Here is an 18941-nt window from a genome sequence, read left to right on the forward strand (position 1 = left end):
AAAAAAAAAAACCAACAACAACAAAAAACAAAAAAACAAAAAAACCAAAACCATAAACTATTAAGTTCACCCAGGTCCAGGACCCCATGCAGGATTCTGCACCAGCCAGGCAACTGCCTTCTCAAATCAACCTGTAAACCTTGCTGTTTGGAGCCTTTGGGAGCAACTCCACAAACAGAAACTTCAATGATCACCTCCCTTGCCACTAGCCCGAGGCATACTTTTGCTTTCGGCATACACCTACAATCCACATCTGAACATCTCTCCATGTGCAGAAGAGACAAATCCATGGTATCAGACCAGCGACCCAACGAGAAAATTGCCCAGGAAAAGCACCAGAACAAGTCATTTGCTCTCATGGTGTCCCATGAGCAGGCTCCAGGCCACCCACGCCCCACTCAGCCTTGGCGAGGGCTTCTCCGCTCTGTTTCCTTCAAGTCAACCCAGGTGTGAACTTCAATCGATGGAATCTCTCTTAGTCAACCTCTTCTGTGCAGGAAGGGAGAAACAGCCCAAGTGGCAAACACACGTGACTACCAGGCTTCCAGTGACCACCTCATGAGCAGGGAAAGGTGCCTTCTCCCAGGGAGCATCCCCTCCCAGGATGCACTGGGGCATCTGGCTAGCAAGGATACTAGAGAGCTCTTGAAGGCTGTTTGGAGCCTCCCCGGGCACCTAAACCATATAACTAAAGTGTGTGGGCTGCTTTGTGGCTCATTCTTAACTGTAAACTGCCAAAAGGCAAAAGACCAGAAGGGAAATGAGATGTCAGTTCTTCCCCATTATCTCCATCACAGACCTGCAGCCCAGACATGGCAGCCTTTTAAAAATTGCCTGGGAAGCCTTCCCGGCTAGAAGGAGTCTACATGCTCTATGCCCAGGCTTTTCAGACTCCACTGTCTTCAGCTCTGTAAGATCACCTTCCTGTGCCGACACACTGGCCAGCACTCCAGCACTGCTGAGTGTCTGAAATGACTTTCCGTGTCTTTCTGCAGTGAAAGGAACTGGGGTGTCAACAGCAAAGCAGTTCCTCTAACTACTGCAGAGAACTGCCCCACGCCACAGCCAAAGGCAGTGTGTCGTCCCCCCTCTCCCGTACTGTACCGACCACGTGGAGGGCACAAGTCATACACAAGTTTGTGACTGTTCTTACACGGTGGGGCAACCAAGCCTCCAAGGTTGCCTGAGGCTGGACCACCACTCAACCCTTTCTGCTCACATGGAAGGTGTGGCTTTTTCACCCACCTGTCTGACCTGCTTATCTGGCTCTCTCCCATCATCGGGTATCTACTTCTGTCAGCCCATCAGCGGCTTTGCTTCCCCCACCTTTACCACCTCCCCCTGCCCGTTTTCTCCTTCCCCATCCTGCTGTGAGGTCAGAATCCTGTGCTTACGACACCTCGGTCTGTTGCCATGGAAACAGGGGCGGATTAAGGCTGGAGCGCGGAGCGCAGGGATCAGGCCCCTCCGCTACCTGAGCTCCCGCCTCAGCTGGCTCCCGCAGGGCGGGAGCAGCCAGCAGCAGACACCGCAGCTCAGCAGCCGCCGGGCCCAGGCTAGGGACAAAGGGGTCCCAGAGGGGCACCACAGCCAGCCCACTGGGACCTCGGAGCAAAGAAACACATGCAGAGGCGGGGAGCGGAGGGTGACAGGTCCGTGGGCTCACGTGTGGTCACCTGTCCTTTCTGGACCCGAGGGACAGCACCCAGAACGGCAACCACGTGGGGGCGCGGCAGGACTTCCCCGCCACCCGCGCCAACTTTGCTGCGCTCCTGCTGCCGGGGAGTCTGGGCGAGGTGGTCGCCGAGATAGCTCCAGTCAAGTTGAGCCTGGCTCTGGCCGCGCACACTGCCAGCTCGGCCTTCGCTGTCGCGTCCCTCTGATCCAGACATAAGGAAAGTTTGAGAAACCGGACTTCTGGCTCTTGCCACTCCCCACCCTCAGTCGCTGAGTGCTCAGGGCTTGTCCCCGGGGATAAGGCTAGGATGCTAGGAAGATGCCGAGTTAGGACCCGCAGTGAGCGCCGGGGTCGCACGGTAACTGACCGTTGCCTGCACTGGTACCCGGTGCAGAAGCAGCAGAAGCAGTGGCAGGTGCCCGCGCAGGGGATGGAGCCTGCAAGTGCAAAACTTTATAATGGCAAAGCAAAGGTCCCAGGAGGCCAGCTCCCTTTTTACTAAAGGCTTCTACTCTGGTCTCTGAGCCCTTGAAACAGACCCCTGAGGCCTGGCCACTCGATCCACGAACAAACCCCATGTTTCGCAACAGGCCACCAACGGAATCTCAGCTCCAGCAGCAGGCGCACGGCGGGTGCCTGTGACAAAAGCCAGCCAGCTAGCGGGGGTCTGCTTCCTGGACCCATTTCCCCGGCGCTCGACGGTTCCGGGGACTTGAGGCTCTGCCTAGTTCCATTCAACTCCAACTTGCTCCTACGGTTCCCACTCACCTTTGCGAAGCATGTTGGCCGGGGGGCCGCCGCTCCGAGGTCGGCCTAGGCGCACTCCCTCCTGGGGTCCAGATTCAAATCCCTAGGAGCCAGCTGCAGCTAATCCGAGCGCGTAGAGGCGGGGGCAAGCCGGGGATCCGCTTGTGCCCGGCGACCCGGTCCCGCAGGAGCATGGTGAGCCCAAGCCCGGCGCCCAGGGCACCGGCGCCCGCTAGCAACCGCTCCCAACCAACCCAGTGCGCTCGCTCAGCCCCTGGGCGAGTGGCTTGCTCCGCCGAGCAGTCGGCCTGATTGTGCCTCCCCAAACACTTTGCAGGCGGTTTTGAGGGGGGGGACGCCGCCCCCTGGCCGGCCGGCCGGAGTCCCCTCTTCCCCGCCCCCTCGGGCAGCGGTTGCTGCAAAAGGGCGCTCACTCGCACAGCCCAGCTCCCGGGGAAGCGCCCGGCGCGCGTTTGCAGGACTGAGCGATCCGCGGAGCGGGGCGCCTCCCTTCCTCCCCCTGGCTTCCCCCACCTCTCTTCCTCCTCCCTCCCTCCCTCGCTCTTCAGTTCCCTCCCTCCCTCTCCGCTCCCCGCCCCCGCTCACGGAGCGCCTCCCATACAAAATTTATGAAAGTGCTCTCAGCTCGCGGTGAGGAGCGCCGTCCTATTCCCAGGGCAGCGGCGCTCAGCCGTGCGGCGCCGCCTCCCAAGGTGTTTTCGCTGCACCTGCCCCCGGGGGGATGATCCTCAGCCCGCGTCCGTCCAAGTACCTGCCCCAATCCTTGGCGGGTCGTCGGGCCACTGGAACCGCCCTCCCCGGCCCCGCAGGCTTCTCCGAGCACTCACCAGCAGCCCAGCCCCCGCCTGCTCGCCCTTCGCGACTGGAGGTCATGGAGAGAAGCGGCTGGAAGCGTGTGCCCTCCCGGAGTCCTGATCACAAGTCCAACACCCTTGCCCCGTCTCCCTCTGACCAGTGCCCCTTCCTCCTGCGAGGCTCGACGGCTCTTCCCTGCCCGCCCAGAACAGCTTTGTCAAAATAGTGGTCTCCCCATCCCGAGTCCCAAGACACTGTTCTTTGGGGGTAGATTTGCGGGACAACAAGCAATCGAGGTCCAGTTGAAAATCCTATAAGGAACTAATGCGAATTCAGGTAGACTATCTCCGGCTGGAGGGCCGCTGGTCCCCACCGGTCCTACACAGACCCCGCCCTTGCGAGGATCCTCCTAACGGGGAGGAGGTTATCTTCTGGAAAGCGGGTCCTGCAAGGGCCCCTCTGGGCCAAGTGCCGGGAAGGCTCAAGCCAGCAGAGATCCTAGGTGGAGGCCGGCACCCCCTACTGGCCTGAGACAAGAATGACTTCGGAAGAGGGAAAAAGACTGGGCCAGGTCACCCAGTTGAACACATGCGTTACACTATGTGGGAATTCAGTCAGTGAAAAAGAGAAGGTCCTTGTCTTCCTGAAATTTATATTCTAGGACCAAATGACAAAAGTTCAGATGAGAGCCTGGAAGATAAACAAGCGGGGTGTTTTTCAGAAGCTCACTGTGGTGGGAGTGGCGGTCGGCATGGAGATGGAGCTGATTTGACAGCTGTCTTCTGAACAAGAGAGTAGAATTCCTCTGCGGAGTAAACTTGGCCGTGATAGGAAGATCAAAAGCAAGGCCGTTATCATTCAGGTACTCAGTACCCTAAGGTTTAAAGTCAGAACACCGGTCTCAGGACAATCCAAAGCAAATGATAGAGCTGGGTGTTGGCGGTACACGCCTTTAATCCCAGCACTTGGGAGGCAGAGGCAGGCGGATCTCTGTGAGTTCGAGGCCAGCCTGGTCTACAAGAGCTAGTTCCAGGACAGGCTCCAAAGCTACAGAGAAAGCCTGTCTCGAAAAAGCAAATGATAGAAGCCCCACAAGCTACGTTCAAGAGCATCTAAAGTTACCAGATACAGGAAGGGGCTGACTAGGAAGCAATATAAGGTGTGAGGGAGACTCAGAGAAGGTGCCCTTGAAGTCTGGGTTCAACAGGTTGAGAGGAAAGGGCACTCAGGAAGGATGGAAGGCACAAATGTTTGAAGATCTAAAGTAACCTTATTTAGTAACTCAGCTTGGTCCTGCTAGAGTTGGGAACACAGAGCCTTCCTTCTCATAGTCCCCGCCAGCTGTAGAACTCCTCTGACCCTGCACCGCCTGAGTTCTGCAGACTAAACTCTAGGACACCGAGACCTGTGGAGGCAATCCATAAAACTAAGGCCCAGAGAGGCTAAACAGCTTGCTCAAGAGCACCCAGGAAGCAGTGATAAAGGGTGGGCTCAAACGAGGGTATGCCATTCCTTTCCCACCTTCCCATGCCGCCTCCCCATGACCCCCTTGCCCCACGAACTCCAATATATTGGGTAAAGTTGGGTGGCGTGAGTGTGAGAAGCAGTTATTTTTGGGTTTCAGGAGGGCTGGATGCTGACTTGGAGTCCAGCCAGGGGATGAGGGTGGCTGTAGGTGGGCGCTGTGCTGTAATGGGGGAGGGGGTACATCAAGTCTGCCTTCTCAACAGGCGGTAATTACTCAGACATCTGAGTAACCCAGGAACACATGGAAATATCCTCAACCCTGATTGGCAGCTACGGGGTCCTGTGCGGCAAGGTCTTAGGGACACATTCTTTGTTTTGCACTGCAGTTTTTCTCAGTATCACCTGGCTCCCTAACGGGGGCAGGGCTGCTCATGAGTGATGGAAGCTATACAGCAATGTTAGGACATGGGCATACCTTTGACCAGGTAAAGGCCCCAGGGGATGAGGCCGTTGCTGGGGAGAAGCCACTGTGCCACTGGTGACAATCTTTTCACCATGGAAATTGAAGCGAAAACCAGAAAGGAAGCCATCCACAGGGAGTCTAGGTTTTGGTGTGCCAAGGGGACAGACTTGGCTACTGGAGCTCAGACCCTGCACTCTGAGGGGTTGGGAGATGTCCAGAAAAGCTGGAAGACAGGGGAAGCCCAGGCTGGACTCTCACCAAGGTGAAAGACTGTGCCACAATGAACACATTCTGAGCCGAGTCATACTGTCCTCAGAGTGGCACAGACTGAGGGGCACCGACCCTTTCCATCCCTTCCCTTGGCTGCTCACTCCCAGCCTGCTGAGCCATCTCTCCTCTGAGCAGCCTCCCAGGCAAGGCCTGTCCCCGACTGCTTGTTTTTAAGTCTCTCCGCACCTTAATTAGGGGTTTCCAAGCAGGGAGGGCCTCCAGGGGAGCCTTAGGCCACAGAGCTGTCTTAAAGGGACAGCTGTGCTCATGGTACCACTGCAGAGAGAGGAGGATAGGAGTGATGGGGGAGGGGTTAGAGTCCTGGGGACCCGGCTTTGTGGTGCTGACTGCTGAGGGTCATCCCTGCAGGTGCTCTGTTCTTACAAAGGTCGAGGCTGTCTCACTGGCAGCTCTGCCTTCTCTTAGGGTCCCAGGAGTGCTGTCCACCGATCAGGAAAAAGGATATCGCCTGAAAAACAGCCTAGACAGGGCAAAGCTTGCCAGGACCCAGAAGGTTTAGAGAATTGGAGGTCTCTGGCTGCCCCATGCTTCCAAGAAAGCCTTATAGTTTCCAGCTTCTCCCATATCAACCCTCCACATGGTGGGCGCACAGCAATCCACATCAAATTTTCAGCGTGGGAGCTGGGCTGGTAGGCACTAAGGCTCCATTCTTTTGGGACAGCAGCGTCCTCTGGGGTAGAGAATGTGTCTATGTCAGCTGACAGACTACTGCTTACCAAAAAAGAACAAGGGTGAGGGTGGGGAGCAACAGGAAGATCGGCAGAACTCTCTCAGGCACACTTATCGGCCAGTGACAGCTTTGAACCAGGCCAGGGAAGAGCGTGGGGACAAAGTCGTTCAGAAGGCAACTGCAGTGGTCTTGAGACCACTAGAGGACCGGAGTGTCCTGAGAGTCCAGACCTTTTGGACCGAAGGCGGCACATTGTAGCACCGCCCACATCTCCCTTTTGTCTCCGCCCTGCGAGAGTCCCCGCCCTCTGCCTGCCGCTCGGCTGTCGATAGTGCTGCCTGGGTTCTCCGCGTTCTTCCAGCACTGCCTTTTTGGTCCCCACGTGGGCTCCGGGGGTGATGGCGGCGCTGATTGTTTCCGAGACAGCGGAGCCAGGAAGCCGAGTCGGCCCTGGCAGAGGTGGGTGCAGCAACGCTGTGTCTGAAGGCTTTGCATCTCGGGTGGGACCCCCAGGTCAGGGACAGGGCGGAAGGTGACTCCTTTCTCCTTGAGACCCGAGAGTCTCATGCTGTTAGAAGTTTTGGACTCCCGTCACCAGAGACCCAGGGACCCAGTCTTTCGGGACGGGAAGAGCTGTCCCTCCTGGGACTTTATGATCCTCAAGGTGGAATTACACCCAGTCCGGGCTGGCAGACTGACTCCGGAAGAGTATCAGTAAGACAGATCCAGAGGGAAGGGTGCGTGTCGCGTTTTACAAGTGGACTCGGAAGGAATGGTTTTATTTCTGCGAAGAGGCGCTTGGTATCCTTCACCAGGTATCCTTCACTAACCAGCGCCCACTAAATGCCAGCCCTGTGCTAGGTATAAGGACTAAAGTACTACCCTGGCCTAAGGATCTCTACTCAACTGGGGGGCGAGGTGCACTGATGAAAACAGAAGGTGACATCCTTGAAAAAGGAGGAGGTGCCTACTGCTCCTCCCGCTAGTACGTGTGCCCCGTCCAAAAAGACTGCAAGGGAGTTGGACCTGTCTAAGAGATTCTGCCGGGAAGCGGTCAAATCTAAGCTAGTTTGTCCAAAGCCATGAAAACAACTGACCAAATGTTGTGACAGCGGTAATATTTAAATGTGGTCTCAGGGCCCCAGCCTACCAGGCTATAGAGTTCTTCAATACAGCCCTCCACCACAGTAGATGAGTGGACAGGTCTGGGAGGTCCTCCTATCATAGGGACCCCAGCAGAAGTTCTGCTGTCTAACACAGGCTCTGTAGGTACGGATGACTAAATTTATTTCTTGTCTTTTCACATCTTCAAACTGTTTGGCTCCTAGTAAGACCCTGTGCTGGGAGAATAGGATGGCCAGGATAATTCCTTGCTGGTGAGCATAAGTTTTGTTTTTTTTTAAAAAAAAAAAAAAAAAAACAGAAATGGAATATTTTTTAAAATTTAGATTTTTTACACATTCATTTTACTTATTTATTTGACGTGTGTGTCACAGTGCCTATGGGGGTCAAAGGACAGCTAATGGAGTCAATTTTCTCCCTTTGTGTGGGTCCCAGGGATGGAGCCCAGATCCTCAGGTTTGGATACAGGCCTCTAGGCTATCCTGCTGGCTTCACTGTTTTCTTTTTGTTCGAGGGCTTATTTATATACCTCTCTGCCCAGGCTAGAATGTTCCTCCTAATGTGTAAGGTCACTCTTCTTATCTGTTTGTCCTCTGATAGTACTAAAGTGTGTTCTTTCTGCCCTTGAACAAACATAAGGGATACAGACTAGGGAACTTGTTAATTCAATGTATGGAGTTTATTTCCCTTTAAAAGAGGTTTTTTAAAAAGTTTTCTTTTACTTATGTGTATGTGTGTCGCCTGTGTGGGTGACAGAAGAGGTAGGAAGAAACTGTCAGATTCCCCTGGAGCTGGAGTGGTTATGAGCTGCCCAATGAGGGTGTTGGGACTCAAACGCTGGGCCTTTAGAAAAGCAAAAGTGCTCTTAACGACTGAACTGCCCCCCTCTGCCGCCAATTGTGGCTGCTTTGAGACAGCGTTTCACTGTAACCTAAACGAGTAAGCATGACCGCCACCACCCAAATTTTAAAAAATTACAGAGAGAGAGAGGAGATACTGTGGATTGAACCCAGGACCAGAGAGAGGGGGAGAGAGAGGAGATAAGATACTGGGGATTGAGCCCAGGACCAGAGAGAGAGAGAGGAGATAAGATACCGGGGATTGAACCCAGGACCTTGTACATGCTAAGCAAGCAGCCTGAGTTATACAACTAACCCCGGCTGTGAACTTTTGATTTTCCTACCTGCCTAAATAGCAGGGATTACAGGCCTTCTGTACCATGCCCAGCTTAATTTTGTGTGTGTGCGTGCAAGTGTGTGGTCTGTGTGGGCCCCGTGTGTGTGTGTGCGCGTGCGTGCATACATGTGTATATAGACCAGAGGTCAGTGTCAGGTGCCTTGCTCTCCACCTTTTTAATTAAAAAAATTTTTTTAAGCCAGGCAGGGTGGTACACCTTTAATCCTGGCAGAGGCAGGTGGATTTCTGAGTTTGAGGCCAGCCTGGTCTACAGAGTGAGTTCTACAACAGCCAAGACTACACAGAGAGACCCTATCTCAGAGAAAAAAGAATAAAATAAACATTTATTTGTTGTGTATGTATTGTGTGCACACACAACTGTACAGCAGCATTGTGTGGAGATCATAACATCACTCAAGGGAGTCAGTTCTTTTCTTACCATAGGGGTCAGGGAATTGAACCCAGGTCCTCAGGCTTAGAGGCAGGCACCGTTACCCTGAGTCATTTTTCCAGTCTTCCACCTTCGGTTTTTTGTTTGTTTGTTTTGTTTTTTCGAGACAGGGTTTCAGTGTAGTTTTAGAGCCTGTCCTGGAACTAGTTCTTGTAGACCAGGCTGGCTTCGAACTAACAGAGATCCGCCTGCCTCTGCCTCCCAGGTGCTGGGATTAAAGGCGTGCACCACCATCGCCTGGCTGTTTGCTTGTTTTTTAAGGATTTATTTTTTTATTTGTGTTTGTGTGTTTCCTGTATGCACACATGCACAGGGACCCCGGGAGACCAGAAATGGGTGTTGGATCCCCTGGAGTTGGAGTTTCAGGGTGTTGTCAGTAACCAGTGCTCACAACTGCTAAGCCATCTGCAGCACCGCATCTTCAGTGAACCTGGAGCTCAGTGATTTGCCTAGACTGGCTGTCCAACAGGCCAGCTCTGGAAACACAGGCCTGCTGTTGTGAGCAGCTTTTTATCAAGACAGTGTTTCTCTGTGTAATAGCTCAGTAGCTCTGTTTTGTCCTGGAACTCACTCTGTAGACCAGGCTGGCATTGAAGTCACAGAGGTCCTGACTGCCACCATTGCCTGACTTTGTATTGTTGTTGTGATCAGCTTTGTGTGTGGGAGTGGTGGGTGCTGGAGGATCTGAACTCAGGGTCCTCATGCTTATGTGACAAGCACTTTACCTTTTCTTCACCCTTGATTTTTGTGGGTTTTGTTGTTGCTGCTTGCTGAGACTGGGTCTCGCTATGTCGCTCTGGGTGGCTTGGCACGCCAGGCTAACCTCAAATTTAGAGATGGGTTTTTGTTTTTGTTTTTTTGAGACAAGGTTTTTTATGTTGTCCTTGTTGTTGTCTTTTTTTTTTTTTTTCTGAAGCTGAGGACTGAACCCAGGGCCTTGGGCTTGCTAGGCAAGTGCTCTACCACTGAGCTAAATCCCCAACCCCTGTGTTGTCCTTGTTGATCTTTTTTTGTTTTGTTTTGTTTTGTTTTTCGAGACAGGGTTTCTCTGTAGCTCTTGGGGCCTGTCCTGGAACTAGCTCTTGTAGACCAGGCTGACCTCAAACTTACAGAGATCCACCTGCCTCTGCCTCTTGGAGTGCTGGGATTAAAGGCGTGCGCCACCACCAGCTGGCATCCCCCCTTGTTGGTCTTGACACCTCAGTCCTCCTGCCTTGAGTGTGCATACCATTCCCAGCTTTATTCCCCTTTTAACCGAGAAGAGAGATGAAGGCATGAGTTAATCAATGTGGGCCAAGTCAATGGGACTGCAGTTGTGTGACCAGACACTCCTTTGCTTTTAAGTCTTCTTGGTGCCATTTCTAGTCTTGGGTGAGCCACACCCCTGTTTATGATTCATGGTTACTTCTATGCTAGTGATCTCATGGCATAGAAGTAAATTATGCAAGTTTTTGCTTGGTGTATGGGCTATCTCTGTTTGTAGGATGATTCAATTGAAGCAAAAGCTGGGTGGACGTCCTTTGTGTTTAGAACATGGGCCTTCAGTTTAGTATTAACAGATTAAGTAAGTGGCTCTGGTTGCCTGGGGTCTAGGGCAGATGCAGACCCAAGCCTTATGTTTGTTCTAGGGCGCATCTCTCGGGGTCGACTGGCCAATCAGATCCCCTCTGAGATCCTGAACAACCCCCAGCTACAGACTGCTGTTCAAGCCCTACCTTCTAACTACAACTTTGAGATCCCGAAGACCATCTGGAGGATCCAGCAAGCCCAGGCCAAGAAGGGTGAGGCCCCAAAGGATGGAGCTGGGGTGAGATTGGAGAGGTCACCTGCTCAGACACAGCCATGTCCCCGTGTCCCATCTCTGGCCCTCTGCTTTCATGTCTTCTTTGCCTTTCAGTGGCCTTACAAATGCCAGAAGGCCTCCTCCTCTTTGCCTGCACCATTGTGGATATCTTGGAAAGGTAAGGCTTGGGCACTAGAGGGCCAGCTGAGTCTTTGCCCAATATAGGTAGGCCTGTTAGCCTAATTTTTCTCTTCTGGACCACACTGGCTAGCCCCTAAGCCTCCTGCAAATATATACACACACAGGGGAAAACTCAACACAAAACTCCCTTGCCCTGTATAATCTGGACTAAGGCAAAGAAGTTAATTCTAGTTTCTAGGCCAGAGCAGGTGGTAGCATCTGGGAGGAACCTAAATGGGTAAGGGTCTGCTGTTAAGGGGAGCAGAGAGGAGGGGTAAGAGGTTGGGGAGTCGAAGAGGGTGCCTCTTTTTCTCTGGCTCAGTTTGGGTGGGAGTAGGCAAGGGTGGCAGAGGAGAGAGATGCCTGGGGAAAGGTATTCAGTTCTTCTACCCCCTCCTTCTAAGTTTCTTCATGACAATGAGCCATTGCTGGGGGGTGGGGGAACAGTGCTCAGCCATCTGGAGCCAGCAGGAGCACAGGGAAGGGATTGTAGAAAGGGGAGGTCATCTCCTGCTGAGAACCTCCCACTTCCCTGCTGCTGCCCTCACCCCTCTCCCTCCCTGCCACCACGGACCCACTTCCCTGCTCCCACCCTTTTGCCCCTTGGGGATGCTCTCTGGGGCTCAGGCCAATTTGCATACATTTTAATCTATAAAAAATTAAGTGCTCTGGCTGACTCAGAGCCTGGGCTGCATTCTAAGGAGCTGAATAATCTGCTTCTGTGCACAGCCTGATTTGGGGAAGGGGTGGAAGAGGGGGCAGATTGGCAGCCGGTTAGCTTCCCCCACTACACCCTAGAGGAAGACTGGGGGAACCCAGTCACAGAACCAGCATCTGTGCCCAGGTATGGGCTCCTCCTGGGAGAACTCAGCCTCCTGCTGTTCCAGCGGTGAGTTTAGGGTACAGGGTCTTTCCTACCCACCCTGCCCCCTTAGTGATTCAGCCCTGGCAACAGATCTCATAACAATGTGCTGTCCAGAGCCCACTCGTCCTGATGCATGAGGGGTGTGGGCAGCTCCATGTGCTGTGGGCGAGCTGTGCATGGGTCTTTCCCATCCTGGGCACCCATGGCCTTGCCTAAGGGTGGGGAGTTGGTGGGGTCTGGGCAGGGGGAGGCCGTTACGTATCCATGCATCCATGCCCACGCAGACAACAGTGCCAGTGCTTGTGAGGGAGGGTGGGGAGATCTTTTGTTGCCTGGGTATAATGAGTCAGAATCTGGGGGGTGGTCTGTGTTGGGCTCTGCGCACACACTTCTGTCGGGTAGGGTCCTGCTTGCAGTCTAGGGCTGGGCAGGGTGCTGCAGGCGTATCCTCACATAGCAACTGTTCCAGGAGCTGCTGCCAGGGCTGAGGGAGGTGGCAGCTGCACCCCTCCTACTCTTGGTTGGCAGCTGCCAACTCAAGGACTTGGAAGATGTGGGGAAAGAAGAGCTCGGTCCTGAGACACCTCCAGAGCTAGGACTGTCTCCAGACTCATTCTGTGTCACCGTCCCATGGTTTCCTCAACCCCACCCCTACAGGTTCACAAAGGCTGAAGTGGTGGTGATGGGCGACGTGACCTATGGGGCTTGCTGTGTAGATGACTTTACTGCAAGGGCCTTGGGAGTCGACTTTCTGGTGCACTATGGCCACAGCTGTCTAGGTATGGTGGGCTGGGACACCAGAGTACTGGCAGGGAGGCAGGCTGCTGGGTAACCTTCTCTGTCATGTGCTCTTGTCCTGCTTGCAAGCCCAGAATCCCTTCTGGTTTCCAGGATGACTTCAGCCTTTCTGCTTTGCGGGTGGCTCTTTCCTCTGGATTTGGCTGCCTTGGAAATCATGCTGCTGTCTCACTGAGACAGTACTCAAACATGCTGTGCATGTTTCATGTTTTTGTTTGTTTCTGTGAGACAGTCTCACTCTGTAGCTCAGGAAGGCCTGGAACCTAACAGCTGTCCTTCTGTTTTGGCCTCCCAGCTGCTAGGATTGCAGGTGTGCGTTGCCACACCTGGCAGATGCAGGTGTTTGAAAGGAAGGCTTTTGGTGGTAGAATAGGCTGGGTACCCAGCTAAGTGATGAGGAAGAGTTCTAGGAGACTGTGACCCGCCCTTCTCTCCTAATCTCCCCCAAGCCGAAGCCACTGGGACTGGGCAAGGCTCCCTGCTCCTCCTGCCTTTTAGAACAGTGTTTTGAACTCTTCTCTGTAGTTCCCATGGATACATCAGTTCAAGATTTCCGTGTGTTGTATGTCTTTGTGGATATCCGGATAGATACAGCCCACCTTCTGGACTCTGTCCGCCTCACCTTTACCCCAGGCAGCTCCCTTGCTCTGGTCAGCACCATTCAGTTTGTGTCAACTCTGCAGGTAAGTTTGCCAGCATCCCATGGGGGTAGAGAAGGTACTCCAGGGTGCTCCTGGCTCCTGTGCCTGCTGCTCTGACCTCTTCCTCTGGCCCTGAATTTCTCCCAGTGACTTATTTCCCTTCCCTCATTGTCAATACAGGCAGCTGCACAGGAGCTGCAAGCTGATTATCATGTCAGTGTCCCACAGTGCAAGCCCCTGTCCCCTGGGGAGATCCTCGGCTGCACATCCCCTCGACTGCCCAAGGAAGTAGAAGCTGTTGTGTAAGTTAGAACCCACTCAGGGAAGAAGCCTCAGGCTCCTGATGCAGGAAAAGAGGCTGGGTCTAAAGCTCCTAACCTGTGCGCTCAAGGTCACCTTGCAAGGGGGGGGGGGAGGGCAGGTGGGGACCACACTTGAGGTTTACCTGCACCTTCCCGGTGTTCCATCTTCTATCCAGACGGCTATGCCTAGGGTGGAGACGGAACTCAGATGGCCTGATGGGGGGATCGGGATGGGTAGAAGTGGAGGGAATATAATTGGAGAAGATGGATGGGCACGCCCAGGCTGCAGCCCCATTAATTTAGCATCCGGACAGCTAACAAGCAGGAGCAGCGTGTCTCCTGCCGCCTAATTATTTTAGGTAATGGAAATGCTTAATGTTGTGTGAATGCAGCCAGCCTCCGAGCCGAGCCGACAGCTCCTCTGGTTCTGACTCTGGTTGGGAGGGGAGTCCTTTCCTAGCTAATGGCAAGAGTGGTGGGTGGGGCACTGTGGCTCAGTCCCACCTCTGAGAGCTTTGGGTGCTGGTCCCACAGGTTTTGCTACACCCGAATAGGATACTCTGCCTTTAGGCTCACTTATAGGCAGGCCTTCCGCAGGTCAGACCTGGCAGCCCTGTTCCCTGAGGGCCATTCCCCAAGTATGTGTGCCAGCATAAAGGATGCCCATCATCCGGGGCTTCAAGATGTGCAGTGAGGGAGACACTCTTGAGTGCAGGCCTCAGAAGGATGTATGGTCTGGGGGGGAGGGGGCTGGAGAGATGGCTCAGAGGTTAAGAGCACTGACTGCTCTTCCAGAGGTCCTGAGTTCAATTCTAAGCAACCACATGGTGGCTCACAGCCATCTATAATGAGACCTGGAGCCCCCTTCTGGCTTGCAAGCACACGTGGAAGAAATGCTATACATATAATAAATAAATATAAAAAGAGAGAGAGCAGCTACCACCGATGAATTTTTTTTTATTTTATTTTATATTTTATTTATTTATTATGTATACAATATTCTGTTTGTGTGTCTGCCTGCAGGCCAGAAGAGGGCATCAGATCTTGTTTCAGATGGTTGTGAGCCACCATGTGGTTGCTGGGAATTGAACTCAGGACCTTTGGAAGAGCAGGCAATGCTCTTAACCCCTGAGCCATCTCTCCAGCCCCCCCCCCCCCCATGAATTCTCTTATAAGCTCTGGACTCTCCAGGTCTCAGGAAGGGACTATAAGAGAGTGCATCTCGGAGGGTATGTTCAGTGTAGCCAAGTGGGGAAGCCTGGTGTCAAATCTCAGATGCATTGCTTGATACTGTGTAGCTTTGAGCAAGTGGGTTTTGTTTTATTCTTTGAGACAGGATCTCACTGTGTAGCCTTGGCTATCCTGGAATTCACTGTGTTGCCCAGGTTAGCCTCAAATTCATAGAGATCCCCCTGCCTCTCAGCCTCTCAAGTTCTGGGATTAAAGGCATGAGGCACTAGCGGGGCAGTGGGGGTACATGAGTTCAAGGCCAGCCTGGTGTATAGAGCTAGTTCCAGGACAGCCCAGGCTACACAGAGAAACCCTGTCTCAAAACAAACAAACAAAAAAGTCAAGGAAAAAAGGACATGAGTCACTGTACCTGACAAATCAGAAGACCAGGAAATAGCAGTTGTTATAACTACTGGGCCAGTGCTGATCTGGGTCTAGAGTAGCCTCTGTGTACCCTGGAACTCCTCTGCAGCCTATATACACTCAAAAAAAAAAATTTCATTTGCTTTGGATTTGAAATAGGGTTTCCCTATGTAGCTTTGACTGCCCTGGAACTCACTCTGTAGACCAGGCTGACCTCAAACGCAGAGATCTGCCTTCTGTCTCCGGAGTGCTGGGTTTAAAGGCGTGCACCAATACTGCCTGGTAGACCACCACCCAGCTTCTTTCTCTTTCTCTCTCCTTCCTTCCTTCCCTCTCTCTTTATTATCTATCTATCTATCTATCTATCTATCTATCTATCTATCTATCTATCTATCTATTTTTTCTGAGTCAGGGTTTCTCCTGTAGCTCTGTAGACCAGGCTGGCCTTGAACTCTCAGAGATCCAGAGATCCCCCTGCCTCTGACTCCTGAGTGCTGGGATTAAAGGTGTGCACCACCACTGCCTACTCTGACCATAATTTATGTCTGTGTTGTGCATAATAAAAGAGGAACTGTCCTTTACCTTTCACATTAGGCTTTCCTGAGTTCAGGTGGCCTGTCATCAGACTTGGCACTTCCTTTACTTTTCTCTCGGAAGACTCTATGCACAGCTAGAGGTGTTTTCCAGGCATCTAAGTCCAGCTCCTTGCTGTACATATGAGAGGCCCTAATGTGAACTGAGAACTGTCTCAGCAGCATGGGTGGCTGAGGACTCAGTCATCTGGACCTATAAGCTGGGGTACCCCTGTGCTACCCCATACCACACTTACATACTCTTTTTTTTAAAAAATATTTTATTTATTATGTATACAATATTCTGTCTGTGTGTCTGCCTGCAGGCCAGAAGAGGGCATCAGATCTTGTTTCAGATGGTTGTGAGCCACCATGTGGTTGCTGGGAATTGAACTCAGGACCTTTGGAAGAGCAGGCAGTGCTCTTAACCTCTGAGCCATCTCTCCAGCCCACTTACATACTCTTTCCACCCTGCAGGTATCTTGGAGATGGCCGTTTCCATCTGGAGTCTGTCATGATTGCCAACCCTAATGTCCCTGCTTACAGGTATGGGCTGGGGAGGGCTGAACATCTGTGGCAGGGTGAGAATCTCTGCCCTGGAGGCCCTCATAGGCTATTCCACATCCCCTGTTCACTAAATGGCAGCCATCCCTGGCTGAGGCACATCTGGAATTTAGACCCCAAACTGCTCCTAAAACACTCCCTTCCTCTCCCCTGCCCTAGCTGGGGGACTGATCTCCTCAGTAATAATGTGGATTCCTGCCTGGGGCCAGATTCCTTAATTCCTTGCTTAGATCCTGTGTTAGGAACTCTCTCAGACAGTGTGACTCTGACTATCACGGTGATCCTGGCCACCTTTCCAGGTATGACCCATATAGCAAAGTCCTCTCCAGAGAGCACTATGATCACCAGCGCATGCAAGCCATTCGCCAGGAAGCCATTGCTGCAGCACGCTCGGCCAAGTCCTGGGGCCTTATTCTGGGAACTTTGGGTCGCCAGGGTAGTCCCAAGATCCTGGAGGTGAGAGGGTTCGGCATCAGGAGGAAGGGGACCAACAGGAAAGTAGCTGGAGAAATCTGTAGGCCAAGGTATCTAGCTTTGGCTGTTTCATCAGAGACTCCAGTTGGGCTCCCTTCTCCTAACAGCACTTGGAATCTCGGCTCAAAGACTTGGGACTTCCCTTCGTGAGGCTTCTGCTCTCTGAGATCTTCCCCAGCAAGCTCAGCCTACTTCCTGAGGTGGATGTGTGAGTTCCCTCATCTGCCTCTGTAGGGTGACCGGCTAAAGGGAGCTTAGAAACGAGGTTCTGCCCAGCACTGACTTAAGGCCACAGCCAATGGCGATTGCATATGTGGTCCTGAAATTTTAATGTTTATCAAGCACTTATCTAACAGGGGCCATCCTTGACCATGAGCCACTGCTTTGTCTGATCATCAAGGTAGTCTGGTGGGTGAGTTTGAGGGTACTGTGTTCAAACTTTGGTTCTAAGGGGGTAACCGCCCACAGAAGAACTACCCCCAGAAGGCTCTTAGGGGCCTGGGGAGAGGCCTTATGGAGTAAAGGTCTGATAACCTGAATTTGATTCACTTAAGGTGGAGATAGGGTTTCTCTGGCAATACTGGAACTTGCTCTGTAGACCAGGCGGGCCTCAAACTCACATGTGCCACCACCGCCCCAGCTGGTGCATATGTGGAGCTCTGGTGTCCACCTTCAGGTGCTGTCCACCCTCTCTCTCTCTCTTTTAAATTTTCTGAGACAGGGTCTCTCACTGACCTGGAGCTTGCAATCCATCTGTCTGGGCCTCCCTAGTGCTGGGGTACAAGTGTATATGACACATACACACTTTTTTTTTCCATTTTTTAAATGCAGTAGATCTAGGAGTTAAGGTCAACTCCTTGGCTTACAAGGCAAGCACTTTAGAGTTACCTTCCCAACAGTATATAGTACTCTTAACAACAATGAATCAATACATACTGTTTAAAAATGTAAAAATGGTCCAAATAGTCATGTTTTTCAGTGTGGTATCTCAGAGAGAGGTGCTCTCCATGGCGTCTTTTTTTCCCCCGTTTTTTGAGACAGGGTTTCTCTGTGAAACAGCTCTGGCTGTCCTGGAACTCAGTCTGTAGACCAGGCTGGCCTCGAACTCACTGAGGTTGCCTGCCTCTGCCTCCTGAGTGCTAAGATTAAAGGCATGGGCCACAACCACTAGGCTCCATGTCAAGTCTTCCTGACTTCTCTTCTTAGGTGGGTGCAGGTGGCATGTCCACGCCTATCCATTGACTGGGGTTCAGCCTTTTCCAAGCCACTGCTGACACCCTACGAGGTAACAACTACATTTGGAAAATCTGCTGGGGAGTGAACTTTGTACATTCTGTCAGGGAAGGCTTGTGGGATGGCTGGCATGGGTAAGCATGTTCCGAGGTTGGGCCACCATCTTGCTTCGTAGTTTTGTTGGTTTGTGTATTTAAGAACTGGCCAGCCGGGCAGTGGTAGCACATACTTTTAATTCCAACACTTGGAAGGCAGAGGCAGGCGAATCTCAGTGAGTTCGAGGCCAGCCTGATCTACAGAGCGAGTTTCAGGACAGCCGGGACTGTTATACAGAGAGACCCTGTCTCAAAAAAAAAAAAAAAAAACAAACAAACAAATTGGTCTTAATACCCAGGATGGCCGAAACTGCAGTGCTGGGAGGCAAGAGCCACCACACCTGATTCTCTGTGTAAATGAGAGTCTTACCTCACATTTCCTTTTTGTAGTATATATTCTGTAATAATAGATAATACCCTTCTTAGGCTTTGGTCAGATTTACTAATGCAGAAGCCAAAAAAAAAAAAAAGTATGGCTGTCATTTTCTTCCCTAGGCGGCCGTGGCCCTGAAGGACATTTCCTGGCAGCAGCCCTACCCTATGGACTTCTACGCCGGCAGCTCTTTAGGGCCATGGACTGTGAATCACGGTCGGGACCCAGGACCCCGGGGTCTTGGCCAGCTCGGCAAGGTAGGCGGGGACCTCACCGATAGCAGAGCTGTGATCCTGCAGGCACAGCCTTGGCTTCAGGCTGCCTCCCCAGCGACGTGAGCCACGGCCGCCGCCCTGAGGACACCGGGGGAAATGCTCGGTTGCCGGGTGGAGGTCGCAGTAGTGAGACCCGGCTGTGCCTCCTCCCTCAGGTGCAGCAGGGCTCCCGAGGCCCGTCTCCAGCCCCGGCCTGTGGGGGTTGCAACTGCGCAGACCGGAAGGCTGCCCCGCCGGCTCCCTGAGGCGTCTCCAGCCGCAGGTATTTACGGCCACACCCCACCTTTTTGTCTTCCTAGCGCCCGCCCTCCG

General features: G+C 52.7%; 2 protein-coding genes across 3 annotated transcripts in view; one reads left to right on the forward strand and one right to left on the reverse strand.

Annotated features, from left to right (window-relative positions):
- The window catches only part of Rtn4rl1 (reticulon 4 receptor like 1), a 76982-nt gene extending 74043 nt beyond the window's left edge, over positions 1–2939 (reverse strand). Inside the window, exon 1 of the mRNA XM_005349558.3 lies at positions 2447–2939. Coding sequence (XP_005349615.1) covers positions 2447–2459 — 13 coding nt within the window. The 5' untranslated portion in view covers positions 2460–2939. The remainder of the gene's footprint in view (positions 1–2446) is intronic.
- Positions 2940–6486: 3547 nt separating this feature from the next.
- On the forward strand, positions 6487–18886 carry Dph1 (diphthamide biosynthesis 1). 2 transcript variants are annotated; one of them, XM_026780785.1, is made up of 12 exons: positions 6487–6591; positions 10510–10662; positions 10779–10842; positions 12367–12488; positions 13033–13190; positions 13329–13450; positions 16093–16161; positions 16479–16635; positions 16761–16861; positions 17860–17938; positions 18477–18611; positions 18785–18886. In XM_026780785.1, exons 1-12 carry the CDS (start codon positions 6531–6533, stop codon positions 18872–18874), a joined length of 1311 nt encoding a protein of 436 aa, XP_026636586.1. In that variant the 5' UTR covers positions 6487–6530; the 3' UTR covers positions 18875–18886. The 2 variants fall into 2 exon arrangements, with proteins under 2 accessions (XP_026636586.1, XP_013202917.2); XM_013347463.2 differs by lacking the exon at positions 6487–6591 and adding an exon at positions 6913–6947.
- Positions 18887–18941: the final 55 nt, after the last annotated feature.

This window comes from Microtus ochrogaster, chromosome 7 (genome assembly GCF_000317375.1).
Source record: "Microtus ochrogaster isolate Prairie Vole_2 chromosome 7, MicOch1.0, whole genome shotgun sequence".
In the NCBI taxonomy this organism is placed as follows: Eukaryota; Metazoa; Chordata; class Mammalia; order Rodentia; family Cricetidae; genus Microtus; species Microtus ochrogaster.

Coding starts and splice junctions, on each gene's coding strand:
- Dph1 (XM_026780785.1), top strand. CDS start 6,531: ATGGCGGCGCTGATTGTTTCCGAGACAGCGGAGCCAGGAAGCCGAGTC. Junction 6,592..10,509: donor CCGAGTCGGCCCTGGCAGAG/GTGGGTGCAGCA, acceptor TGTTTGTTCTAG/GGCGCATCTCTCGGGGTCGA. Junction 10,843..12,366: donor ATTGTGGATATCTTGGAAAG/GTAAGGCTTGGG, acceptor CCACCCCTACAG/GTTCACAAAGGCTGAAGTGG.